Source organism: Castor canadensis, chromosome 11, assembly GCF_047511655.1.
Source record: "Castor canadensis chromosome 11, mCasCan1.hap1v2, whole genome shotgun sequence".
NCBI classification, from domain to species: domain Eukaryota; kingdom Metazoa; phylum Chordata; class Mammalia; order Rodentia; family Castoridae; genus Castor; species Castor canadensis.
Window position 1 is genome coordinate 78,987,136 of NC_133396.1, and position 27,826 is coordinate 79,014,961.

Here is a 27,826-nt window from a genome sequence, read left to right on the forward strand (position 1 = left end):
GGAGGATTCCCAGGCAAAGTTAGAGCAAGACCCTCTCTGAAAAACAAAAAACAAACAAAAGAACAACAAACAAAAAACTCTCAAGTGCTTAGAGTGCTCAGGCTCAAGGCCCTGAGTTCAAACGTCAGCATCACAAAAAAAGACTGTGGCCATCTCCTCACCATGAGCAAGTATTTGCTGATAGGAACTTTACAGATTGCAAATTAGAGTTGACTCTCTAAGGTCTCCAGTCCTCTTTCTTTCCCATCTGTAGCGTGGAGGGGTTGGACATCCACTTCCCTTTTCTGTCCTAGGGTCCTGTGACAAAGTTGTTCTTCCCAGGTTGTGGAGTGAACCCAGCCTCTCCCACTGCACTGCTGCTTCCAAACCTGGCTGGTTATGATCACCCCCTGCCCCACCCAGAGGGGACAGATCCTCCCTGAGTCAGGATCTGTACCCTCCTTTTCCCCCTCTAAATCCAACATTAGTGTCTGTCTCCGGGGAGTGGAATTAGGGCGGCATTTTAAAATCCATCTTCATGATTCGCTGTAGTGACGTTTTTGCCACTCAGCCTGTCACCATCAGACAGAAGACCATGTTTTTGTTTTATTTTAATTGGGGGTGGGGGTAGAAGGAAGGATTTGGTTCACTTGTGTGGAGATTGGACTGGAATTTTTTTAAAGTGTCTTGGTGGGCGCGGGAGGAGGCCAACTGATCAGCTGCTAGAGAAGTGAATGAAAATTGAATGGAGTATGATTTCAGAAGATGCACTGTGCATTTGCGGTGCAGGTGGTGGGTGGCTAGGTTGGCCCCCAGCCCTTCTGTCTGTTAGGCATGGCACCTTCATAGAGACCAGGCCATTAGGAAGCCCGAGGAGGGGACAGGTCCTGTCTGCTCCGGCTCTCACAGTGTTGGGTGACTTTCCGTCCTGCGGTGCTGGCCCGTGCTGTGCACTTGAACTTGCCTTCTGCTAAATGGCTCCCTGGGCGCGTCCAGCCCCGGCCTGGCTCCGGTGTTTCCCGATCAGACTTTTCCCTAAATCACATGTGTTTTGGGCTCTTTCCTTCCTCAGCCATGGTGGCCCAGCCTGCGGAGAGGAGCTGCGGGGAGAGCGTGCAGCCGTTCCTGGCGTCCATTCTGGAGGAGCTCATGGGGCCCGTGAGCTCGGGGTTCAGCGAGGTCCGCGCGCTCTTCGAAAGGGAAGTGGGGGAGCTCGGCCAGAGCGTGCTCACCGCAGGAGACAGGGTGCAGCTGAAGGAGGTGGGGACCTCGGCCTTTATCTGCCTCCCTCCCTCCCTCCCTCCCTCCCTGCCTTCCTTCCTTCCTTCCTTCCCTGTATCCTTTCATCTGTCCTTGCTTCCATCCATCCAACTCACCAACTCATGAATCCATCCATCCACCTAATTTTCTTTTTTTGGTGGTACCAGGGTTTGAACTTAGAGCCTTGTGCCTAGGCTCACTACCACTCGAGCCACACTCTCACTCCCATTTTGCTTTTTTTAGTTTATTTTTCAGGTAGGGTCTCCTGCTGTTCAGAGCTAGCCTTGGACAGCAATCCTACTACTTCCACCTCCCTGATAGCTTAGATTACAGGCATGCACCACCACACCTGGTTTGTTTTTGAGATAGGATCTCACTAACTTTTTTTTTTTTTTGGCCTGGGCTGGTTTCAAACTTCCATCTTCCCATCCTGTGCCTCCTGTGTAGCTGAGATTACAGACATGAGCCATCACCCCCAGCTAAAATTTCTGTATTAATTGTTTTCAAGTTGCAAAAGTGAAACAATATACTGAAATACATGTAATGTACTGTATGTGTAGACAAAATTAATCCCCAGCACTGACACCCATTAATTCTAAACCAGCCCCAATTCCCAGGCCACCTCTCCTCCCAGCTCCCTGAGTTAACTGATAAAAACAGTTTTCCTGTACTTCCTTTTTTTCTAAATAAGCATAGCTTCTCATTTGAAAGCTTTTGCTTGTTGGTTTTCAAAGCTACAGACTGATGATACCGACAAATGTTTCTCAAAGTGTGGCCCCGGGAACAGCAGTGTCTTCATCACCAGGTTGTTAAAAGTGCAAGTTCTCAAGCCCCACTATAAGTCTTCTGAATCAGACATTCTGGGGGTGGGGCCCTGGGGTCCACTTTGACAAGGCCTCTAGAGGATTTGGTGCACCCTGGGGGTGACTCATGACACAGACCCAACTCCACAGTGTGGTTTTACACATGACATAGCAGGGCGAACTTGGTAACATTTTTTCTTATCCTTTCCTCCCTCCCTCCCTCCTCCCTCTCTCCCTTCTTTCATCCTCTTTCTCTCTTTCCTTCCTTCTTCCTTTCTTTCCGTTCTCTTCCTCCCCTTTTCTTTCTCTTTCTCCCTTGCCTTTTCTCTTTCATCTTTCCTTCTCATATCATTACAATCTCCCTTTTGCATTTTAATTGGCTCATAATAATTGTACATGTTTCTGAGTTGCTGTATAATATATTTTTTGTTGAGCACCTTCAGACTTGTTTGAGTTTTTCCTTTCTTTTTGTTTTTAGTTTTGTGGCGATACTGGGTTTGAACTCAGGGTGTTCCACTTATTACTCAAGAACTCTACCACTTGAGCCACTCCTCCAGACCTTTTTGCTTTAGTTCTTTTTCAGATAGGATCTTTTGCTTCTTGTCTGGGGCCAGCCTCAGACTTCAGTCCTCCTACCTGTGCCCCCACGTAGCTGGGATTACAAATATGCACCACCATGCTTGGCTTGAACCTTGGTCCTCTCATCTGTGCCTCCCAAGAAGGTGGGACTACAGGCATGTACCACCATGTCCAGCTCAAACGCTCTAGTTCTTTTTTTAAAAATTTTTTTATTCATTTATTCACATGTGCATACATTGTTTAGGCCATCGTTTGGGCTTCTAGTTCTTTATAAAATATATAATTCATTGTTGCAAACCACACTCACCCTCTGTGTTGTCCCTTTCTTATGCCTACCTACACATGCACAGTTTCACAAGAGGATTTCTTCACAAATGCTGTAAGATTTCCTAATGAAGCCTATTTTTCTCCTTTGAGAATTGCTTCCCAACGCCAGCCACCTGCAATCAAATAACCAGTGTCATAATCTTAGCATACACTAAGTTTTCTCTGCTTCTGTTGTATATAAAACACACACATTTATAGGCTGTTGCTTGCTTTTAGAAAAATGAGATAATGCTTTTTAAGACTACTCCCCTTATCATTTTTCTTATACAAAAACACTTCATGAAACAGTTTCCAAGGTAACTGTTCTAGTTCTAAATCATCTTTATGGTGGCTGTATAATATTTCATGTAGGGAACACCATGATTTATTCAACCATTCCAGTACTGCTGACACTGTGAACACCAGGCTGCAATCAGTAATCTTATTTGTACATCCCTGTGTCTTGATGTTATTTCAGTGAGCTAGATTCTAGGTTGAAAGGCATATTCCTCACATTATCAGATGTTTCCGTTAAAGGACTTCAATTTTACATTGCACTGGTTGCAAATAGCAGAGGTTGCAAACTGCTCTCCCCAGGTCACCAGCGGTGACAGGTGCTGTCACTTGTTTAAACTTGCAATGATCTGATAGGAACAAAGCGGTCACCCGGTTTTTCCTCTGCTGCTTAATATTTTTAAAAATGACACACTGCTTATTGTAAGACACGGAGCAAATTCAGCAGAGCGCTTTTGATCATGAATTCCACTTCAGAGGCCTGCTCCCATAATGCACTTCTTCAAGGGACCGTTTTTCCTGGAAATCGATGCCTGTCACACCCTGCGTCCTCTTGTGTTCCCACTCCCCCACCCTTCTCCCACCTTCTCCCTGGAGCCTCTGTTTTCTTTCTACTGCTTCACCCATTCTCCTGTTTATATTGAACTTCCAAAGTTCCATTTTAAAACATTTTAAGATAAACTTAGAAAAATAGAAAGCCTATGGTTGCAGCCATATTCCTAGTTTAAGAGCAAGCTGGTAACACTCGAGGGTTTCAGCCAACTGAGATCTGACGTGGGAAGCCTTGTGCACTCATTGATTGAGTTACCAGTTGTACAAATTGAATAGGTGCTACTCCACCTTTTTGGGGTTTACTTATTTTGAGACAGGATTTTACTGTATAGCCCAGGCTGGCCTCAAACTTGTGATTCTCCTGCTTCCATCTACCCAGTGCTGGGATTACAGGGATACACGACCACCCTTGCCGCCCAGCTTTTAACACTGGGTTCCTCTTCCCTGCTACGCCTCTTCCTCTCATCTCCTATTACCAGGAGCAACCCACAGCAGAGGGACACCCTGTGGGCACTGGCAGAGCCTCATAGGCTCATAGAACTGTGAGGAACCTTTGCTTCCCCCTGCCCAGGGAGTAGGAGTCCAGGGTCTCCCATCTCTCTGAGATTTATTGAGAGGGGAGTCACTTCTTGAAGAAAGCTTTGGAGGCTCAGGCCCTGCAGCAATTCTGTGTGCCAAAGAGCCTGCCTGGTTTATTCTTGACCTTGGAGTCCACCAAGAACTCAAGAAGGCTGGAGTCCTCTGAGTGCACCACTGTGTCTTCCGGCCACCTGGCTGATTCTTCCCTGGGTTTCTGTTTTAGCAACAGAGCTGCTTCTCACACTGGAAGAGGGAACTAAGACAACTGAAGAGGTCACAGGCGGAGCAGACCTATAGTGATTCACTCTGGTTATTGCAAGTTCAAGTGTTAGGAAATACGGTTCCTAAGTCTGAAAGCATTTTTCGTTTTTCTCTTCCCCAAAATGCAGTACCTGGAGCAGCTTATGAAACTTCCGCTGGATTCTGTGAAGATGGAACCGTGTTATGCTAAAGTCACCCTGCTTCAAGAGCGCCTGCAGGGCCTCCGGAGCCGCTTCCAGGTCCCCCATGTGGATCAAGTCATCCAGAGGACACAGAACTACATGCAAGAGGTGGGCGCAGCAGGGCATCCATCGGTGATGACGGAGAGAGGGAGGAACATGTGCTTAGGGAGATGAAGCAGGGTGTTCTGAGCCCGGGGAAATGAGGCCCTTCCCTACTCAGGTTGGCTGAGGACATGCTCGGCCCTTCCAGCTGCTCCATCTTTCCTCCATGCTGATGAACTGAAATAGCTAGGAAAATAAATTAGCATCAGTTGATAACTGATCGATTGGTCGAGTTAACCCTGGCTGCTGCTAGCATGTTAGAAAGTCCTGGGGAGCCTTTTTTTTTTTTTGGCAGTACTGGAGATTAAACTCAGGGCCTTGAACTTGCTAGGAAGGTGCTCTACCACTTGAGCCCATTTTAGCTTTTAGTTATTTTTCAGTTAGGATCTTACACTTTTGCCCCAATAGCCTCAGACCATGATCCTCCTATCTTTACCTCCCGAGGACCTGGGATTATAGTCATGCACTACCAGATCCACCCACCTGGGGACATTTTAACAAATACTTTTGCAATACTCCATTCCAGTGATTTTGAATACATATATATGTGTGCATATGTATATTATGTATATATATATATATATATATACACATATATGTGTGCATACACACATGTATTTGTAAGATTTAAAGAACTTCCCCCACCCCCATTCCATTCCCACTGCCAGGATTGAGAACCACTGTTAAGTTAATTCCCCAACCTAGTCCATGGAAAACTGAACCAATTAACCACAGCTTCAAATTTGAATTTCTTGAGTCTACTTGGTAGACTCCTTTTTTCTCTGGAAACAGGAGTGAATACACAGACTCTTTTCACATTATAGTGTTTCCTAAATGAAGAAAGGGTGTGATCAGACACAATTCTCTTTCACAGAAGTTCTGGATGAACTCACTGTGGGATCAACACTGTGCTAGATCCTGCTTCCGGGAATCAGATTCTTAGATAATTCGCTTCCATGCTGGAAGTGCAATGATAAAGGCACGTGGTGGATGCTTTCGATCCATCATAGGCATTGGAAAGAAAAGAGGTTGTGCTCTTGAGAATTATTGGCGGTGTTATTGTCTTATTATCTGACCTCCACACTTTGAGGGATTAAGGATGACGAAGGGACAAAATCAAGCAGCAGTGAATGGTAGTCTCTAGAGAAATGATACAGGCACAATTTCAGGGAATAGGACACCTGGCCTGCCGCTGTTTTCTGACCCATAAGCATGGCAGCTCTACGTGCAGACAGACAGATATACGTGTTGGTGGGAGTTTCCAGACCTTTCTGATCTTACAGTGGCCACATGGCTACTTGTCTCATGATACAGAGAGTGGGATGGGTCCCTGGTGTCCTGGGTCACCCCAGAGCAGTGCCTGGGGACCCTGACTGCTCATCTCCTCCCTTCTGTCTGAGCTGAGGCAACCAGACCCCGGCTGGTGGCCCCACATCTGACTGCGGTCTGTCTGTCTGTTGGTTTGGTTTCCAGCTGATGGAGAATGCAGTGTTCACTTTTGAGCAGTTGCTCTCCCCTCATCTCCAAGGAGAGGCTTCCAGAATAGCAGCTGCCATTGAAAAGGTTAAGCTTCGAGTCTTAAAGGTAAAACCCTCACCTTCACTTGTGGGAAGCTTCTAGCATGAAAGTGGCCCTCCTTTTTTGTGAAGTGGAAAACTCCCCTTTCTCCCTTTCATGCTGGCGGTCCCTCTTCTCCAAAGCCCCAGCGGGCAGCATCCCTCAGCCTGACTTTCGTGCCTGCTCTGCCATCTAGTGGCTGCTATAGGTACCGCAGGTCCTAAGCATCATTGCCCACAGAAGTGGCATGGCAGTTTTTACAGCCATCGGACTTAGCCGACATTTATTAGCTGTGCACTACCAGCACTGTGCCTATTACATGGTATATGAAAAGAGGCAAGGCACAGTCTCTGTCTTGAAAGAGTTTACAGTGTAATAAAAATCCATTAAATTGACCCAACATTTTTAAAGAAAAATCAAAACCTCAAGGCAAAGGAGATCCCCCAAAGAAAAGATACACGCCCGCTGAAAGTGTTTCAAGTGTGCTTCATATTTAAATGAACATTAAAATGGCTGCAGTAAGAGGAGCTCGCACATACCTAGTGTATTTTCAAATCCTTCAAATCCTACCCGGTTTCATTTGATGCTCATAGGAACTTGTCAGAATGGATCTGACAAGATCCATTCTGGATCGTCATTGTACAGATGAGGAAACTGACCCTCTGAAAGCTAGAGGGGCTCACTCAAGCTCGCCAGGCTAGCTAATGGTGAGCTTACAGCTAAAACTGTCCTTACAACCTAGGTCACTATTTTTTTTTTGAAAGTATGTCCTGCTTCCCCTAAACAGTGCTTTGGAATAGATCAAAGTCCCTGAGAGCCTAGGGGTAAGTCCCTGAATTTCAGACCTGATGCCTCACAAGCAGGAGAAAACTCTGGCAACCAAATCATTGAGATTAAAAGCAATATTGACCATGGTAACACAAATGATAACGCAGTAGCAATTGGATTGAAGGAAAATGGTACCATTACGTAGTGCTTTAGCAGACAGAAGGAAAGGAAGAGAGAAATCAGAAGGGTGTCCAAATCTTAGGAGCTCAGATAGAAAGGGACCTAGTATGTCAAGAACATTCCTGCCAGGGGTGTTCCTACTAGGATTTGGACACCTCCAGTGTCAGGCAACTTTCTACCTCCCAGGACAGCTCATTCCATCTCTAGACCCTTCTGCCTACAAAGACATGTTTTCTTGCCACTGGGAATTCTAGTTCTACCACCTTTCTTCATACCCTTTTCCCACATGGCAGCCTTAGGTTGTTTGAATAGGGCTTTAATTTTGCCGACATTATTTGCCTCTGATGTAGGTGCTCTCCTCTCTTTAACCATCTTCCTTTGGTCTGACCATTCTGCTCACCTGCCCGTGACTATTCTCCAGGTTGTCTGTAACCCCCTGGGAGTAACATCTAAACTCAAACCCTGGTGTCCGTTACCTTTCTTGTCCTAGAAATCATTACACCCCACTGGCCATGTCTGCGGGACGGAGAGTAATAGATGATCACGGTGCCCACGGGCCTGCCTATCCAGACAGGGGCAATGAAGTCCAAACTCACCCCCTAGTTCTATGTAAAACAGACGTCAAGTCTCTGTTTTGATCTTGCCTCAATTTCCATATTTGTAATAGGGGTGGATGAGATGGATCATGATGTCAAAGCCTACACCTGGCACATGTGGGAATTACATAGAAAGCACTGTGAGACTGTAGAAATGTGAGGACCCTCGGAAACTGAGGGGAGGGAGGGAAGATGACATAGGTGTCTGGGTGGGGGTTTTGTTTAAGTTACATTAACGGATTGCAATGTTACAATTTAGCATATGTTTCTGTGTTGACAGCAATATGACTATGACAGCAGCACCATCCGAAAGAAGATCTTTCAGGAGGCACTGGTTCAAATCACGCTCCCTACCCTGCAGAAGGCACTGGCGTCCACATGCAAACCAGTAAGGGAATAGGTTGCGCCGAAGAGCCTGCTCCTGTTGTCTCTGAGGGTCAGACGTGTCCTCGCCCTGCCATACTTGCAAGGACCAGACTAGACCAGGGCGGAGTTGGTGAGCTGTTTGGTTGGAAGTATTGTAGCCGCTCAGCTCTGCTGTTGTAGTGCAAAGCAACCAGAGATGATCACAGACAGACAAGTTCCAATTAACTTGATTTAAACATAGAAAAAGCTGGCAGAGTTTGCAACCCCTGGACTGGAGGGAATCGCAAAGCGAAATGATCTGAACTTGAGCCAAGCACAGAGTTTTCAGAGGATGCCTGAGGAGAGCCTGTGTTCCCCATTATAGTATAGCTTGGAGGTCAGCATTCTCTGAAACCTGGCCACTACATCAGAAAGGAGCATGGCCACAGGAGGATATTTGCTCTGTTACCTCCAGTAACTTCTATTTACTGAAATCAGTGGCACTCTGTAAAAGTACAGCAAGCATCAGGCACACGAGGGCAAAGGTGTGACTTGGTCTCAGAGCAGAGCAATGGGTCAAATCCTGGCTCTTCCATATTTCTACTCTGGGCAAGTCACTTTTCTTCTTTTGGTCTAGATTTTGTCTTCTAAAAAATGCAGATAATGTTTTGCAGTATCCTTCTTAAGTTTGAAAAGACTGGAAAGATATAATTAATACTGATGCATTCTTACCAGGCACTTGGCATTGTTAAATGTTTTGTGTAGATTATGTAAGTAAATTTCACAACAGCCAGTGGAGGGGTACTATTTGTATCTTCATTATGCAAATGAGAAAACTTGACTTGTTAAGCAATAGGCACAGAGTCTGGTTAATACCAGAGTTTAACCAACTTTGCACGTACCCATAACACAGTAGGTACTCAGTAAATGGTGTCCACCATGATTCCTACTTGGACATTTCAAAAATGATTCAAGAGCCAGGACATTTGCAAGACCTGCTCCCTCTGGGACTTAATGATAAAGAGCTTAGAACTTAAAAAGCACTCTTTGGAAGCTTGGTGAGTATCCAAGCATTGGAACATTAAAATCCTTTGTGTGTTTTTAATGTGGGATTTTTTTTTTGGTCATTTTAATATTTTGTAATACTGCTTTTTCTTCAGATAGCCATTGGCTTATCTAGTATTGCACTCATTTATGGAGGTATATTTCTTTAGTAGAAAAGGATTTTGGTTAAAAAAAAGGATTTGATTAAGCTAAGGGAGAAAAGACTTCGTCTGTATAACTACCCCTTGGTCTTATGTGGCAAGACAATTCAGCACCTGAAAACGTGTGCATACATCTGTACACAAACCTTCTGCTTAGGAGTTTTTTCTTTTTCAATCCCAAAGGCAGGGCCTCAGAGCCATCTCCTCCCAAGTGAGGAAAGGATAATGAGAGTCCCCTCGGCAGAGTGAGTTGTGCCCAATCTGTAAGAGGAGCTTGCAACTTTTAATCAAGAAAGACTACTTTCAAAAGAGCAGGGACCCTGAGTTTTCAGTAATAAAGGATAGTGTGTTTGTATCAAAAGCTTTTAAAAATTCTGGATTTATTAAAAATAGATAAATTAGGGTATTTGCTTAGTAGAAAAAGTCTGTATTTTACTAATGTTTTCCTTGGTTTTTTAAAGTATCAACTTCCTAGATCTGTTCGACTCAATCCTACCCTAGCTGTATGTTAGAATTGCCTGGGGAGTTTTTAAAAAAAAAAAAAAAGTACTCCCCAAGACCCGCCCTTGGGATTCCAATTTTTTTTTTAATTTTTATTTTATTCATATGTGCATACAATGTTTAGGTCATTTCTCCCCCCTTCCCCCACCCCCTCTTACCCCCCCCACCCCACTCCCTCCCTCTTCCCCCCACCCCCTTGCTACCCGGCAGAAACTATTTTGCCCTTATCTCAATTTTGTTGAAGAGAGAGTATAAGCAATAATAGGAAGGAACAAGGGTTTTTGCTAGTTGAGATAAGGATAGCTATACAGGGATTGACTCACATTGATTTCCTGTGCATGTGTGTTACCTTCTAAGTTAATTCTTCTTGAACTAACCTTTTCTCTTGTTCCTGGTCCCCTTCTTCTATTGGCCTCAGTTGCTTTAAAGTATCTGCTTTAGTTTCTCTGCGTTGAGGGCAACAAATGCTATCTAGTTTTTTAGGTGTCTTACCTATTGGGATTCCAATTTAATTGAGGCAGAGAATTAAGAATATGACACAGCTCAGTCAGTTCAGGGTAGAAGACCTGCTATCCAGTGGCCCTTGGTTAGTCCTTCCCACAGAATCATGTAGCTGGCTGAAAACCTGAAGGTCCTCTATTCAGCAAATATGTATTTAATTGTAAAAAACATATTAAACATGATCCAGGCATTGTGCCAGGCCACTGGGCCACCCTGCTGTCCTGGAGGGCACAGTATAGAGGTGGAAGACTGGTTACCAGGATGCTATGTGAGGGGAGCACAGAAGTGGCCTTCTGGGGAAGAGTTCAGGAAAGGTGCTGAACTCTGCTTAAGGCACTGGAGAGGACTTCCCAGAGTCATGCTTTCACACGGTCCTGAGGTATGAGTGACGGGAAGATAAAGACCAGGAAGGGAAAATGAAATCCTGTTCCAGCCTGAGCCAGTGTGAAAGAAGAGACAGAGGTTCAGAATGGTGGTGTGGCTTAGTCAGGGACAAAAGCAAGTCCTGAGCAGTGTCCAGTCTTATGGGCAGTGCTCTTTCCATATTGGTGCATCAGTCCTGAACCCTCTAGGGGTCATTGAAGCTCATGCCTCTTCAGGCCTTTGCCTGAAGGTAGGTGTGAAAGGATCCCATTATTGCCCCTTGGCAGTATAGTCCCGAGCCACAGCTCCCCCAAGTCTTAGTTCTGAAAGTTATCTGAATGTGGTAGCTTTCAATTACCTGCTGTAAGTGTTGACCATCCAGGCAAAAGGCATCAAATTGCAGTGCTAAGTCCCTGGTTTTCTAAGAGCCACATATCAGGAGCCCTCCCCCAGCACCATCAGGTGCAAGGATGACTGAGTTCATCACTGGGGTATAATGTGGTACATTGTGTTCCCAGCTCTGTCTTCATGCTTACAACAGGCAAGCCATCTGGAAGCCCTTGGAAAGAAGGGAAGGTGGAGACTTTACACCATGCCTGGACCATCCTAGAGGGAATTAGTGGTGTCAGGGCCAGTTAGAGGGACAGAGGAGACTCTCCAACCAGAAGATGGCCCCAGTCCAAGAACATTAAACATACATCTGCCCGGTGTGGTGGCAAACACCTGTAATCCTAGCACTCAGGAGATGGAGGCAGGAGGATTGGGAGTTCAAAGCCCGCTGGGTTACATAGCGAGATTGCCTCCCAAAAAAAGCTTTCCTATTATCAATGTACATTCATAAGAGCTAAAAAGTAGAAAAATCTCAGTGTCAAAGGAGTGTGAAAAAACAATTTTAGTTTATCCACACAGTAAATGCTTTTTACTCATAAAAAGGAACGAGCTGCTGATATATAACAACACGGAAAAATCTGAAAAGCTCATGAAGGGGCAAAAGTGAATCTGTCGTGACCAATGTCAAATTGTTCTCTTGGAGAGGTGTGTGCTGGGAAGGGTGTTAGAAGTGTTCTCCATCTGAATCTGGGTTATGTTCACCTGGGTATATTTATGTATTTAATGTCATTGGGCTGTACTTTTTAAGTCTTTGCATTAATATATTAATATGTACACTTTATACATTAATACATATTATGATTAATACATATTAATGTATTAATATGTACACTTTATACATTGGTAAAGTACTGCTGACATTAAAGAAAAAAGGAAGAAAGAAACACTTCAGTTATAATAGACAGAAAAGAAGACCCAACACCCACTGACAAGACACTGGGATGATAAAAAATCTCTGCTGTCTTCCACATTGAAGTACCTAGGACGTGTTCCATACAAGGATATAGGGATAAGAACCCCCCGTGGCTGATTGCCACCTTATCATGGATCTGTAGAGTTTATATGAGGTACACGGTGTCTTAGATCAAAGAGAACACAAAGACTGTTGGACAAAGTTGTTATTTAAGCAGCTTTTGCCTGTGTGCCAACTTTGCCCTCCTCCGTGTCCTTCAAGGAGGGGATCACCAGTGGAAGTCCATTCCACGTCTCCTCTGAGACTGGTATCTCATGCCTTTCCCCTGCATCTTCTTGTCTTTCACTCTCCAGGAGCTTCAGAAATATGAGCAGTTCATCTTTGCAGATCACACAAGTATGATCCATGTGGAAAATGTCTATGAAGAGATCTTACACCAGCTCCTTCTTGACGAAACTCTGAAAGGTAAGGTCGGCTTACCTGGCCCTGGCGAGAACTCTCCGCAGAGGGTTGCAGCCCTAGGAAGGGACTCAGGAAGGTAAGAAAGGAGGAGAGGAAGTTGGGTATGGTGTGCTGGGAAGACAGCAAGGAGAAGGAAGGAAAGAAGGAAGGATGCCAGCCTTGACTGAACACTCATGACTTGGCTTGCACTATGCTGGCCTGCTAAACATTCTTTTCTCTTTCAATGCAATGCAGACTGTGAGATGAGAAAATGTCAAGCCTTGTTTTACAGATGAGAAATGGAGGCTTAATGGGATTAAACCTGGTGGTCTCTCATGAAGAGCTGGCTTCCCTATGCTGTGTCAGACAGGACAAGGGAGAAGAGCTCCTTGACATAGGCCAGGTGGAGGTGACTTCAGCAGCAGGGCCTGATCCCTGCTCTCCCAGGACATTGCTTGTCTCCACTCAGACAGAAAAAGGCACAGGGCGATGACACAGTGCCCTGTGAGCTTCAATACTATGCTGACATCCAGTGCGCTATGTAACGGAGCTCTGCCTGGAATTTCAATGAGAATAAGCTAAGCTTGATAAAAATGTGCTGAAGAGGACTGCCACCAAACTGCGGGCCTGAAACATATGTGGTCTCCATGAGGGAGGTCTTGAGTATCCCCAAAATGCCTCCCCAGAGCAAATCGCCCAAGCCCAAGGGCACAGCTATCCAAAGAGATAGGAAGGTAAAGGTGTAGGTGTGCCACCTGCACAAAGCAGGGGCCCAGTGAAGGCCACAGCCCATTATGAACACTTTGGTTAAATTAGAAGCATCCTTTTCTCCAGACAGTTTACTTCCCTCTCTCAGAAAATTGTCGTAGTATACTGACTTTGGTAGAACAGGATAGTCTCCTGCTGTCTGCTGATAACTTATGCTGAATGTGCAAATCTATGGTGGCCTCTGATATGAATGGCACCCCCTAGTGTGTAGTGCTCTTAGACACTACCATCAGGCACGACCACCAGTGGAGGCCTGGGGTCAAACTGACAGATGCTACTTTTAGTGTGTCGTTCTTTTCTTTGCTCCTCTCGAGGACTTTGATGCTGAGCTAGATGTATGTCTATTGTTGTATTAACCTAACAGGCCAACCAGGCTCTCTAGCTGCCTGTTACACATTCAAGACTGTACTGTGAGGACAAAACAGAGACGTGTAAGGCCTGCCCCTGCCCTCAAGGAGTTCCAGTCTAGGTGAACAAATTAGGCACACAAATTAGCAGCTAGAAAAGTGCGACAGACTGAATACTGTTGTAGGCCGTGAGCTCCTTGAAAGCAAAGCCATATTTTATTCACCTCTAGGTTCCTAGCAAGATGCTTAGCAAGTGTTTGCTGTTTGAATAAATGAATGAATGATTGTTACCAAGGTTCAGAGGCTGAAAGGGGTTTGCATTCTTTGACCATCAGAACAGGCTACGAGAAGAGAATGAATGTACTCTGGGTCTTAAACTGCAGAATTTGGATAACCAGAGAAGCCGACAGAGGAGCTGGGCTTCTGGATAAAAGTAGAAAAGTCCAGGTTTGTCAGGCAGAGCATTAATGTCACGTTTTGCTTTCTGTTACCTCTCAGTGATAAAGGAGGCTGCTGTCTTGAAGAAACACAACTTATTTGAAGATAACATAGCCTTGCCCAGTGAAAGCGTGTCCAGCTTGACAGATCTAAAAATCACCACCGGGTCAAACCAGGCCAGCCCTGCCAGGAGAGCATCTACCTTCCTGCCAGGAGCTCAGGATAGTGAGACCCCCAGTAACGAAGTGTTCCAGGAGTCAGAGGAAAAGGAGGAGCCTGGGGTCCCAAGTTCCATGGCTAGAGGAGAAAGCCTTCCTTTCCCTGGGCCCAGCCCTCTTGCAGGTGGGGGTGGGCAGGTGATTGTGTGTAGTGAGGATGACGCTGCTGTGAGTCTTGTGGCTGCAGAGGACACAGCAAGACCTGTCAGTGCACACTCATCAGAGCCAGAATTTGGAGGGACCGCTGCAAATGAAAAACCCATCCATGAAAAGCCAGAATCCACGACTGCCTCAGGATCCTTGAAGGAGCTCAGAGAATTGTTGACAGTGACCATTGAAGTACCAGTGGAGTCTGCCCCAGACCCTGAAAAAGACATAAATGAGGGGATACTTATTCCCCAAGAAAATGAAAAAGAAGAGGAAAAAACCCAAATCTATACAGAGGCCAGCCAGGCAGCTGCCCCCCAGCAGGACAACTTTGAAGACAGCAACATTGGTGAGGAAGCCCATCCTTGCCCTCCAGAAGCTGAGGCTCCCGTGGTGGACTTGGGAGCATTTCCAGAGGCCAGCATCCCTGCCCGTCCACCTGCCTATACAGGGCACATGGAGGACACAGGCTGCCCAGGCCCCACTGAGAGGGAGCTGGCAGCCAGGGCGTCCATGCTGGATGCCCATGAAGGAGGTGAGGCCACCTGTGCTGTGGAAGGTGACATCATGCCACAGGAAGGTGGCATTTTAAGTTCTGACCCCATCTGCCCTGGAGAGAGCCAGGTTTCTGAGGAACCAGAAGCAGCAGAAGGGAAAGGCCTGGCCACCAGCAGCGTGGATACACAAAAGGTGAAGGCTACTGGTGTCCACGAGTGCCAGTGGGTGGTCGAGAATGTTGCAGACACCTGTGTCCCAGCTGCTCATGAAGATGGTGGGAAGGAGACACAAGAGTGCCAGGAGAGCGCCCCAGAGCAGCCTTCAGAGGACTGACAGGGACAATCTGGCGGTAGTCTTTTTTGAACAAAGTCAGTCAAAGGGGTCTAGTTGTGGGGATACCTAGGGGTTGCATGTGAGTTGCTATCAAAATATTATGAAATACTTCTTTAAACTGAATAATAAAGCCAGAGGAAATGCACACGGGGCGTGAGCACTGAGGCAGACCTTTGTGAAATTGAACTGCTCCACCATGAATTATTGCTTTAGCATTTTAGTAGGAATTTCTAAGGCACTGGAGCGTCTGGGTGAGAAGTAGGGAGGTTCCAGGGAGGGAGCAGTTTTCTGGAAAACACCAGAAAGCCCAATTTGCAGTATTCTCTGCCTGTTTCTGCTAATTGTGCATTTCTCCTGCACTTTCAGACTTTTTGAGTACGAGTGCAAATGTATTGTCACTCCGACCTGGCCATCTACTCTATTACCCTCACTGTCTCTTAAGGAGAGTTCAAAGCCTGGCAGGTCTCCAGAGAAGTTGAGCTGACAACCAGGAAGAAAGACAGTGGTACAGGGACCATCTGGAGCTATTACTAATTCTACTATCAACTTCTTGTTAATTAATCTTGTTGATTCTTATCAATTAATCACCTCCTAAGGAAATTCAGATGAGGCAAGAAAACTTCATTAGCATGTGTAAGCTCTAAAGCATTCTAGATTAGCCTTCCACCATGCAAACAGCTTGGCTAAATTATCAGCTCAAAGCCTGCCAATTAAACAGACATTATTTGTACAGCACATACTGCACTCTGTTTTAGGCATAAGGATAATTAAAAAAGAAAAGATAAAGTGCTTTGTCTCATAGAGATTAAAAGGCCCATGAGAATTTAATCTAGAAGAAAAAAAATAGGCCACTTTTCAAATCATGACGGCTTTCTCTCTTTCTAAACATCCTCAAAAGGGAACAAATGAATAAATAAATAAGACAAAAGCCAAGGTATCTATCATCCAGTTCCAAAGATGTTATTAAAAATAGAAGTGGTTTCTATTTGGTCATTCAGCAAATTCATTGAGTACCTGTTAGGTGCCAACCACAATGAAAAAGTTGTTCCTTCCCGGAAGGAAATAGAAACAAATACATCTAACAAAGGGATGGTACCTGTAATCATTAATGTTAAAGATGGATACACTTTCTTGGGAGAGATAAAAAGCCATGTTCTATTGGCCTGCAGAAAAAATTCCAGATTGTTCCCTAAAATTTTGAGTCTCAGGTAGTGGCACTGAAGCTTTCCTATATAAATTTTACATGCTGTCCTAAGAGCTTGTTTTGCAAGTATATCCTTCAGAGAAGTCCCACAACTTAACCATGAGGAATTTCTTGGTGTTAAAGGATGAATAACCATCAGTATGAGCATAGCCTCATCTTGAATTGCTTCAACTTCTCTTAGACCCTTGTGTCTCTCAGAGATCCCATTGCTCGGAGTAGAAGGTAGAGGCCCCTTCCCCTGACGGCCCTGCTTACCCAGTACTCACTCGTATCCCGGCACTGAAATCATGTTTACTTCCTGTTTCTCCCAGAAGGTTCTGCCTTCAGGGACAGAAACTGGGGTTTAGTCATCATAAGAACTTCCTGCTAGAAAGCCACAGCCTTGAAGAATGGCTTCCTGCATGTCAAGTAATTTTAATATGCCTGTGCCCAGCACAGGAACTGGTTGGTATGTGTCGTGCTGCTTTGAGAAGTGTGAGAACTAAACACCTAGCACTGGTGCAGGGGCTATTTGGGGCTTGCTGTTAGGCAGGGAGATGTTTTTAATTAGGTTTTCGGCTCTTGTTGAGTTTTCCCATAAATAAAGTCCAAAGTCCAAGGAGGCAGACAGTCAGATGGCCAGAAGCTCTGCCCAGTAATGCAGGTTGCCAAAAGAGCAGTGCCCAGCTCACAAAGATGCTCTTCTCTCTGGGAGAATGATAGCTGGCATGGAATCCCAGCTCAGGCACCCTCAGCAGGGCTACTCCTCATACGCCTTGGAAAGCTAAGAGCTTTTGTAACCCTGAAAGAGAGTTCACTGCATTGGCTGAGTGAATATTAGTGTCTCCTTTATTCACCCTGAAGGCCAGAGAGGCATTAAGTGAAAAGACATACTGCAAAGCAAAAAGAACTTTTCTGTACATATTTCACAAAGATAAGTTCTCTCACACAAGCAGTCAGAGATGGAACTGGAAATTGAAGTGCGTTAAAATATTCTGCGTTCACATTAACTGCCGATTCATAAAACCTCAAGACGTGGATTTTGGCATACAACACACACACAAAAAAATCCATGACTCTAAGCTAGTTATATTACTTTTGACCTTTCATTAAAAAAAAAAAAAAAAAAGATACTTGCCTTGAAAAAACTAGCTTGTCATTTTTTTCCTGTGTAGTTCGGAGCACAGACTTTAGTGCAATACATTATTTAACATAAACTCTCTTTTCAAAAAAAAATGGGAAGAGAAAAATGTTTAGAAGATGACAAAGGTGAGATTCGAGTTTATCCAAAGGTTTTTAAGGAGGCTGAGTGTGAAGACCTGCAGGGCCTTAGGTCTAACCTTCTCTGTTTTATTATAAAGATTCTTAAGTCTGCTTTTGTAATTTTCAGAGCCAGTGACTTCTGAGGGGTTTCCAATTCTCCCAAACAAAAGTGATTTTAATGGAGTGGCGGGGTGGGGGTGGAGAGGCCTAGTGGTAGTGCTTGCCTAGGATGCTGGCAGCCCTGGGTTAAGCCCAGCAGTGTTTAAAAAAATTAAAAAATTGCCAAATGATATGTGCTTCCTGGTGATTTTAACATGGGAGAAGAAGGACATCGCCGACTTAAACATGAATACAGTTTCACTAGGTAGAAAGTTGGCACCACGTACCTTCTTGCTTTACCATAAGCAGAGGGGTTTGGGGATAGGCCTTCTGAAGTCCATAGCTTCAAGAAAAAAATATCCGTGTTGTGGTTTTATTTTTGTTGTCATTATATAAAGCAAACCAACGGAAAACACTTTGTAACCATGTATTTACTCTGCCAACTGCCTGGTACTCCAATAAAACACTCATCCTTGAAGTGTCGTCCAGGTGTCATTTACCTGGCATGGGGCTGGTTTCATCTTTTGAGCAAGTGTCAAACTTGAACTGAGGAACAGTCCTTACAGATGAAAAAGTGAGTCACCCTCGCTGTGTTGTGGAATTTCACTTCTCTGCTGCCACAGAGGAATCTGCAAGGAAACCACTTGATGTTGGGTGAAATTAGACTCCGATAAGGCACACGCTTCATTCTCTGGGAACTGGATCACACTCACAATACAACAGTGGGCAATTACCTGCTGGAACTGAATGTTCAAATTCAAATATGGTTTCAGTGGGTCACATTGAGCAAAACATTCACTCTTTATTATAAATGACATAGTATTGACTCAGCATTAATATTCACAGTTGCTCATTCATCCATGAATCCATTCATCAAAAAAAAATAATAATAATGGCTGTGTATTATATAAGGGCACTGTAGTGAGTGGTAGAGAAATAGACGAGCTCACTGTGTGGTTCCCAACACAGGCAGACTCAAGTTCGACATGACCAGGGAGAAGCTAGAATGAATATTTGCTTCCTCTACAGATGTAAACTTCATCTGTAATCTCAACTTGAATGCTATACTGACAGCTCCAGGCAGGAGACAAACATACACAGAAGGAGTCAGCCCAGCAGGATGGAGACTCAGAGTGGCATAAACTTTATCACTCCCTCTCCTCCTTCTGTATCAAGCTCTCAGCATACAAGAATCATTCCCAGACCAGGTATGGTGGCTCACACATATAATCCCAATTATGTGGAAGCCAGAGAAGATTGGGAGGATTGCAGTTCAAGGCCAGCACTGACAAAAAAGTGATACCCCATCTCAATAAGGTGGTGTGGTTGTGTGGGCTGTGGTACCAGCTGCTTGGGAGGCCATAGGCAGGAGAATCACCGACTGAGGACAGCCCTGAACAAAAATGTTAAGACCCTACCTGAAAAATTACTAAAAAAAAATTCAGGCAGGGGCCTGGCCCAAGTTGTAGAGCGCCTCCCTGGCAATCACGAGGGCCCTGAATTCAACCCCAGTACCACCAGGAAAAAAAGAATCATTCCTAGAGTGGCCCCACCAGAATTTTCATGGATAATGATGAAATTGGGATTGGAGATGAGGGTGTTGAATTGAAGCTCTGTTTTCAGGGTTTTTCCTTAGGTCACTTGTTTATTGGGTATGGTTTAGGACAGATGGAAGTCTTGGGAGGGCTGATGAAAGCTATTCTCCTCAGCCACACTTGTCACTGCCTCTGCTTGAATATCTCTGAATCATTGCCATATTCTTTGCTTTACCAAACTGTCCCTTCTCCATCTGGCCAAGTCCTACTTTTTCTGAAAGAGTCAGGACAAATCGGGACAGACCTCCTGCTCACCCAATCACATTTCCTGAACTCTCACCCTAATTTACTTCCCACTTCTTACCATTCTCTTTCACTCCACTGCAGCCAGCTACCTGTCCTGGGCCTTTGAGGCAGGGACCCTGTCTTCAATCTGTATCATTAGCAAAACCAAGTTTTCCTGCATACAGCAAGCTCAGTACATTTTTAATTAATGAGCGAATGAATGGGTAAATATCACCCAGATGTTAGGCACCAGTGAAAAGAAGTCTATGATTCTTTAGCATACCATAAGGATCTGGGAGGCTGGTACCTTTTCCCATCATACTGAAATCATTCTCTTTCAGTGATGAACCTTGACCATGTATTTGTGTACACCTGTGCTCTGGGAGGGAGTTGCAAAGCCAAGTTACCCCAAAATCAAGGTAGTGCTATGAGCCACCTTCTGGTTTTCAGGGCAGTGGCCTCTGCTGGGTTTTCCTAAGATCAACTATGCACAAAGTTGAGATCCGCCCTTGCACTGCACCCAAGTCTGCAGAGTGGGAGAAGGTTCATGAACAACATCCACCTCTGGCCAGCTCTCCTCTTGTGGCTGGGCAGGGAGTGGGGAAGAAGAGGTACTCCCTATTTCTTAGGGAGCTCAGTTTTTTGGGAGGACCTAGAGGCAGGCAGTGGTTCTACAAAGAAAGGAGGAAGGGTTCCAGCAGCACAAATGAAGGACAACTACTGACTCCAAGAAATTTTGAGTTTGGTTATTGAACCTATTCAGCCTGTCCTTTATTCTTGCCTCTTTTTCTTCTCTTCCATGGACTAAAGTCCAAACACGGAAGAAAATTTTTAGCAAGATTCCTTTATCCAGCACTGCACACTCTTTCCAGGAATCGTGAGTGCTGTGTGGATGCCATTCCAGAACCTTCTGCATATCCAGGTGTGTCTCCCCTCAAGTCTCTGCACAGAGCAGTGCACATATATATCAGGTAGTAGTAGCAAGTCCAAGAGGGTGGGAGGAAAGACAGTTGGGGTAGGAAAGTGGGTTTGTGTGTGGGAGAATTCCTACAAGACACTGAAGTGATTTTGAAACTAATAAGTGACTTCCCTTGGTAAGATTTCGACTCCTCCTCCTTACTCACTCCCCATTCTGTGCAGCTACCTGGACTATGTAAGGAAGGGTGTTTATTTACTTAGCACGAGGGAAAAGGAAGGTGTTTTTATTTCTGTCTAATTGGAGGCTTCAAGTTTTGAACTCTTGAATTTTCCATTTGGATGTTAGAATAGATGGTGTTTGTGGTGGACCATTATTCAGTCAGTATTCACTCATAGGTGAATTATTTCAATTATATTTGGTATCTACCATTGCACTAGGCCCTGTGGCAAACAAATCAGTCATTGCCCTCCCTCCATTCAGACTTGTGGGCTATCTTTTCTGCGCTGAATTTTTCAATTATTCAACTGAAAGGAGATACTCTTACTGTGTTTTTTTGTTGTTGGTTTTGGTGGTACTGGGGTTTGAACTAAGGGCCTCACGCTTGCTAGACAGTCTCTCTACCACTTGAGCCACCATTTAGCAATCACTCAAAAACAAATCTTTCCAAAACTCAGTATCTTAAAACAATAAGCATCTATTATTGCTCAGAAGACTACAAGTCAAGCATCAGTGGCTGGATCTCTCAACATGATTGATAGTAGAGTGACTATATGTTTGTGTATCCTAACCACAAGATACTGGGCTCTACTCTATGCACTCTTCCAGATTTTAGAAGCCCATCCCAGAAAGAGAAAGAGAGAGAGACTGAACTTTTTTGGCAGTATTGGGGTTTGAGCTCTGAGCCCCCACACTTTTTTGACTTCAGTTATTTTTCAGGTAGGGTCTTGTGGGTTTTTTTCCCCAGAGGCTGGCCTCAGACTAAGATCCTCCTACCTATGCCTCCCAAGTAGATGGGGTCACAGCTACACACAACCATGCCCAGCTTATTTGTTAAGCTGGGATGTCATGAACTTTTCTTCCAGGCTGGCTAATCTCCTGAGTGACTGGGCTCACAGGCATGTACCGTCATGCCTAGCTCAAAAGACTTTTTGAGTCACTTCCTCCATCTTCTATTGACTGAAGCAAGTCACAACACTGGCCAAATATCAAAGGGTGGAAGAACTGCAAATCTCATTTTGGCATGAGTCCAGGAAAGCCATTAGTTGGGACTATCCATACACTCAGTCTACCTCACCAGGATTCACAGGACTCCTGTTTGACTCTAAAACCTGCACTCTTGCTTCAGACTGCACTGTCAGTCCTCAGCCAAAGCCCACTCACAACCCTCGTCAGACTCACTATGGGGTAAACAACACAGCTATTTGCACCTCCAGAGAACCTTGATTTTTGCATTGGTTCTGAAAGTGAATCATCTATTAAAAGTGTCTTCTGGAATTTATAAACCTTGTAAGAAGAAGGACCTAAAAGAGATTTTTTTGATCAAGCATGCCATTGTGCACCTGTAGTCCCAGAGTCTCGGGAGGCTGAAGCAGGAGAACCGCTTGAGTCCAGGAATTCGAGACCAGCCCAGGCATCATAGCAAGACCCGGTGTCAAAAGGAAAAAATTAATAGAAATAAGAAAAGAAAGCACTTTGTATAATGTTAAATTTTTTTAAGTGTTCTTATTTCTCTCCTAAGTTAGCAACAAAGTTCACATTGTTTAGATACTGCTGAGTAATTATTAATTATAAGATCAGTAGTCATGGCCAACATGTAAATTATCTCAAGGGACAAATCATCAGCTGTGATAAACACAGTTTGTTACCTCAGGTAAACAAGCACAATTGTCTCTCCAAACACACATCTACAAATATACCCAGTTTCTATAATCATCGTCTTCAAAAGGTTGCAGTCCTTGGGAACTAACTCTAAGCATGCACTTTTGAGGGAAGCGCCTTTTCTTTTTCCAAATTAAAGCAAAAGCAACAACAAAAAACTAGCTACAAGTCAGTTTCCCAACACTGCACAATCAAACAAGGAACTTACAACCTTCATCCTTCCTGGTTAGTATTCTTTCTTCTCTGTAACCCTAAGGTAACTGACTTGTAAATAGCTGTTACCATCTCTTTTACCTGTTAAAATAGCACCTCCAAGATAAACTATACTTAAAAGCACTTGATTCAGATATTGCCCTTCCACTTTTCTCATTAGGATTAGGATGTTGTGCTTAGTGGCTTAACATTTTTAGAAAAAAAAAATCATAATGAAGGTTGAATAAATGGTTTTGGGACCTATACAATTCCACATCTTGAGTATGCTGACTCACCAAGAATATTCTTTTTTTTCTTTTGTGGTACTAGGGGTTGAACCCAGGACCTCATGCTTGCTGAGCAAGTGCTCTACCACTTGAGCCATGCCCACATAGCTGGGGATGCAGGGGTGCACCACCATGCTCTGCTTATTTGTCGAGATGGGATTCTTGCTAACTTTTTGCCTGAGCTAGCTTGAGCCTGACCCTCTTGATCTCCACACCCTGAGTAGCTGCGATTACAGGCGTGCACCACCAACCCTGGCCCATCAAGAATGTTCTTTTTCCCCCCATAGTACCATATGAGGACTCACATTCATCATTTCCAGGTTTCTTTCTATGAATTCTCTTGGTTATTGTTGCTGACAACTTTGATGTTGACATTTAATTATGAGCCACCAAGAATTTCTTTAATGAGTTCTCATGTGTTTTGATTCATAACCAGATGGTAAGCTTTTGGAGTTGTCCCTAAATGTCTAGACACGCAGTATATTCGTAGAATTGTACACTCTTAGGGCTGCAAAATACCCTAGAATTCATCAGTGTGGATGCCTATGTTGTGCTTGCATTTTCTTTAAGAAAAAAAAAAAAGCTGCTATGTGGTCATCTGCAAACGAGGGGAAACTCACTACCTCCTTGAGGAGCCCGTTCCATTTCCAAACAACTCATAGCTCCAGAGCAAAGCTATTGGCCTGCCATTCTCCCCTCTTCACCCAACACCACCCCACCCAATTTCCATCCTATGTCCAAATTCTGTCTATCAGGGCTGTATGCCACATTCTAAGGCCCTTTCTTCATGGCAGCTCGTGGACATCTTCAAACAACTGAGATCAAATATTCCCAAATTCTGTCTTTTATGTGGTAAGCCTTTGAGTCCCTGTGTTGAGTCTGTTTACATTCCTTGGATTTTCCTTTTTTTTTAAGTACTGGGGTTTGAACTCAGGGCCTTCACTTTGAGCCACCCTGCCAGCCCTTTTTTGTGAAAGGTATTTTTGAGATAGGATCTCAAGAACTACTTGCCCAGGTTTGACTAGGAACCACGAGCCTCCTAATCTCTGCTCCTGAGCAGCTAGGATTATAGGCGTGAGCCACTGGCATCAGCTTCCTTTTTTCCTTGAAGCAAATTCTTCAAGATACCCCTCACCCCACCTCGGTGGCCTCTGTCTCACCATCTAACACCTTCTCTCCCCAAACCTGACCCACACGAAGGTGCCTTCTTTCACTTCCTACCCTCCCTGTTATTTTCAAAGGAATGCAAGAAGCAATTCTTTTTTTTGTGTGGTACTGGGGTTTGAACTCACGGCCTACACCTTGAGCCACTCTGCCAAGCCTTTTTTGTGATGGATATTTTCAAGATAGGGTCTCTTGAACTATTTGCCTGGGCTGGCTTTGAACTCCCATCTTCCTGATCTCTGCCTCCTGAGTAGCTAGGATTACATGTGTGAGCCATCCAGCACCCAGCTGTCTCTTTCTCTCTCTTTGTTTTAATGCTAAAGCTTTTGCTTCCAAGAACGATGGGAAGGTAAATGAAATAAAAATGATGAAAACTCTAAAATTACAAAAATAAAAAGGTTTTATATTTCCAGGTCTATGTCTTTCTGAGAAGGCAAAAGGAAGACTTGCTAGTTATTTCTAAAGATGAGTCTCACCAACATACCTGTTCCACTTCTGACCCCAGACTGTAGAAAGCTGTATGAATCCATTCTTTCAAGAACACACCTCTTCCTAGAATGCAATGCAGGCAAAGTGACAGGCACGTTTATGGTAAATGGCAATTACGTGGGCTTCTGGATTGTAAGGAATCTCCACTAGATTTGTCTCGTCAATCTCCTTTTGAACTAAGGGCCTTGCATTTGTGAGGTAGGTGTTCTATCACTTGAGTCACTTGGCCAGCCCTGTGTGTGTGTGTCGGTTATTTTGGAGGTTTTTAAGACAGGGTCGTCCCTTATGCCTGGGCTGTCCTGGACCATGATCCCCTGTTGGTGCTTCCCCACGTAGCTCAAATGATATTCACCATCATACCTAGCCATTAGTTGAGATAGCGTCTCGTGAACTTTTTGCATGGGCTGGCCTCAAACCATGATCCTCCCTTTCTCCACCACCCAGGTAGCCAGGATTACAGGCTTGAGCCATGGCACCTGACTGTGAATCTCCTTTTGACATTTTACTATTCCCCTTTGAGATCTCCTTGTTGTCTTCTGGGCATTTATTAATTTACTATCTTAACCCCTCAAAAGTGGATATATAGTGCCAGAACTCAAAAAAGGTCAAGGCTAGAAACAAAGATTTGGAAGTCAAAGGCATTTGGTGGTTGAAGCTTAAGGGCATGTATAGAACAGATCCTTGGAGAATCTATAGAAAAGTGATCAAGAAAACATAGGTAACATGATATTTGTGGAGCAAGGGGAGGAAAAATTCAGAACAATAGTTTAAAAAGTAAGTGTAATTATAAGAAACCAGAGAACACAAGGAAGAAACAGTCAATGTGTCAAATACTCCAGAAAAGGTCAGGCCACTGTAAGGCATGAACTGTGTCCATTGCTTATAAAAGAGTTATCAGTAACTTGGTAAAGAAGAAACCATATTGTGATGGGAGGTAGAAACTGCCACACTCTAGTTTGGCTTAGTCTGCCTTAGGGTGTGTCGCCCTGGACCACATCTGATGTTCTAAGTGTGGTCTGGGGTCCTACTTGTAGAGTAAGATGGAATAATTTCCACAGTGGCTTATCCACTCTGTCAGTGAAGCGTCACACCACACTACTGTTTTGAGTTTTTTTGGTTTTGGCAGTCCCACTGAGCACATCACTCCAATGACTCACAGGAAATGTAATCTGCTTAAACTTTATGTCATTTCCATATGTAGCAGAAGAAACTCTTGACTTCCCATTTTGTGCTTATGCACTTGAGTTTTAAAACTAAACTCAGAATTCAATTCAGCTACATTATTTGTTCCAGCCTATGGAAATCTTCGTTGTCCTAATTCTGTCACCCACTATATTAGTTATTCTCCTGGCTTTATGTCATCCAAAAATTTGATTTACATGCCATCAGTGTTTCCATCCAAGTTATCAATAATGTCAGGTCCCACACACTCTTGCGAGGGTTGGGTGGAAACTGAAAGATATGGCTGGGTTTGAAGCCAATAACAATTGTCAAAATGCTGACACCACAGGTCTGAAGCCAGGGAATTAGTGAGTTTGTTCAAGAGGGAAAGGCAGAAACCAGGAACTGAGCCAAATCACACATACATGAGCAGGTTTGATATAAAGGACAAATCCAGAAGCTAGAGAAATTAAAGGAACATCTGAAGTTCCAACAGGCTCAATTGAGGAAATGCAAACATAGACACTTAACTTTTACACTTTTAGAAGGCTTTTGTTTCCTTTCCTCTGTGTACAAGAGTACCGTCCTTCAAAATTCCCAGAATTTGATAAATAAAAATATGATACAGGGCAAGTCTTCTAGCTCTTCTCTAAAGACTTTCTCCCATGTGGAACTTTTTTTGGGTTGGCCAGGTAACCAACTACTTATTTACTTAACTTCTAGTATCTACTTGGTACATATTTTCTTGCTGTCTCCAAGGAGATGCAATTTTACAAGGAAAGTTGGGAAACAGTGGAAAAGTATGGCTTTTCATTGGATTTCCTATGTTGCATTGCACAATTTGATTTTCTGTCCTGGAACTTCATCAAGGTTTAACACGTATTAGCAATAGCTAAAACTGAAAATAAGACTGAGTGCCGGTGAGGATGCAACAGGGACTCTCAATCATTGCTGGTAGAAATGTGGAATGGTATGGCCACTTTGGAAAACAGTTTGGCAGTATCTTATTACAGTTAAACCTATCCTCACCACATGATCCAGTAATACCACCCCTAGCTATTTTACAGAAGAGAAACGAAAACTTTTGTTCATAAAAAAAACTTACATGCAAATGTCTATGGTTGCCATCTTTGTAACTGTCAAAACTAGAAACAAATCAAATATCTTTCAGCTGGTGAACACAGAAGAGCTGTGGCATTCAGCAATACAAAGGAATGGTCTTGCCAGGTGAAGTGGTACATGCCTGTAATCCTAGCTACTCGGAAGATGAAGATGGGGAGGATCATGGTTCCAGGACAGCCCCAGGCAAAAAGTTCTTGAGACCCCCCCATCTCAACCAATAAAAACTGGACACAGTGGTATGCACCTGTCATCCCAGCTATGTAGGAGGCATAAGTAGGAGGACTGCAGTCCCAGATGGCCCCGTGAGATCCTACCTGAAAAATATTTAAGCAAAAAGAGCTAGAAGGTATGACTTAAGTAGTAGGCGCCCCTGTCTAGTAAGTGAAAGGCCTTGAATTCAAACCCCAGCACTGCCAAAAACAAGCAAATAAACAAGCAAACAAAAAAAGGAGTGCTCTACCAATATGCACAGTAACATGGATGAATCTCAAAATAATTTTAGTGAAAATCACTACACAAAAAAAAGCCTACATACTACACGATTGTTTTTATATGACATTATGGGAAAAGAGAAGCTATAGGGACAAAAAAAATGGATCACTGGTTGCCAGCAGTTGGGAATAAGGGGGATGCTGACTACGAAGTGGCAAGTGAGGAGGGTAGAACTGTTATATATGTTGAGTGTAGTGGTCGCCCCATGACTATACACACTTGTCAATACTCAAAACCATATACTAAAAAAGGACAAACTGCACAAAAGGGCAAATTTTGCTTGTAGGTAAATGGTACCTCAATAAATCTAACAAAATATTTTCTTAAATGGCCCAACAATAAAGGAATTAT

The 27,826-nt window shown here is 44.1% G+C and overlaps 1 protein-coding gene and 1 long non-coding RNA gene across 3 annotated transcripts in view; one reads left to right on the forward strand and one right to left on the reverse strand.

The window, feature by feature from the left end:
• Niban1 (niban apoptosis regulator 1) overlaps positions 1-17,755 on the forward strand; it is a 148,430-nt gene extending 130,675 nt beyond the window's left edge. Inside the window, exons 9-14 of the mRNA XM_020177066.2 lie at positions 1,052-1,239; positions 4,742-4,903; positions 6,371-6,481; positions 8,279-8,386; positions 12,570-12,681; positions 14,271-17,755. Of these exons, the coding sequence (XP_020032655.1) occupies positions 1,052-1,239; positions 4,742-4,903; positions 6,371-6,481; positions 8,279-8,386; positions 12,570-12,681; positions 14,271-15,406 (1,817 nt within the window). The 3' untranslated portion in view covers positions 15,407-17,755. The remainder of the gene's footprint in view (positions 1-1,051; positions 1,240-4,741; positions 4,904-6,370; positions 6,482-8,278; positions 8,387-12,569; positions 12,682-14,270) is intronic.
• LOC141413852 (uncharacterized) lies at positions 16,046-27,501 on the reverse strand. Of its 2 annotated transcripts, XR_012438798.1 has the most exons (3): positions 26,967-27,501; positions 24,696-24,763; positions 16,046-18,580 (listed from the first exon to the last, which is right to left on the reverse strand). It is a non-coding gene; the product is annotated as an uncharacterized lncRNA (long non-coding RNA). The 2 variants fall into 2 exon arrangements; XR_012438797.1 differs by lacking the exons at positions 24,696-24,763; positions 26,967-27,501 and adding an exon at positions 22,250-22,335.
• Between the last annotated feature and the right edge of the window lie 325 nt (positions 27,502-27,826).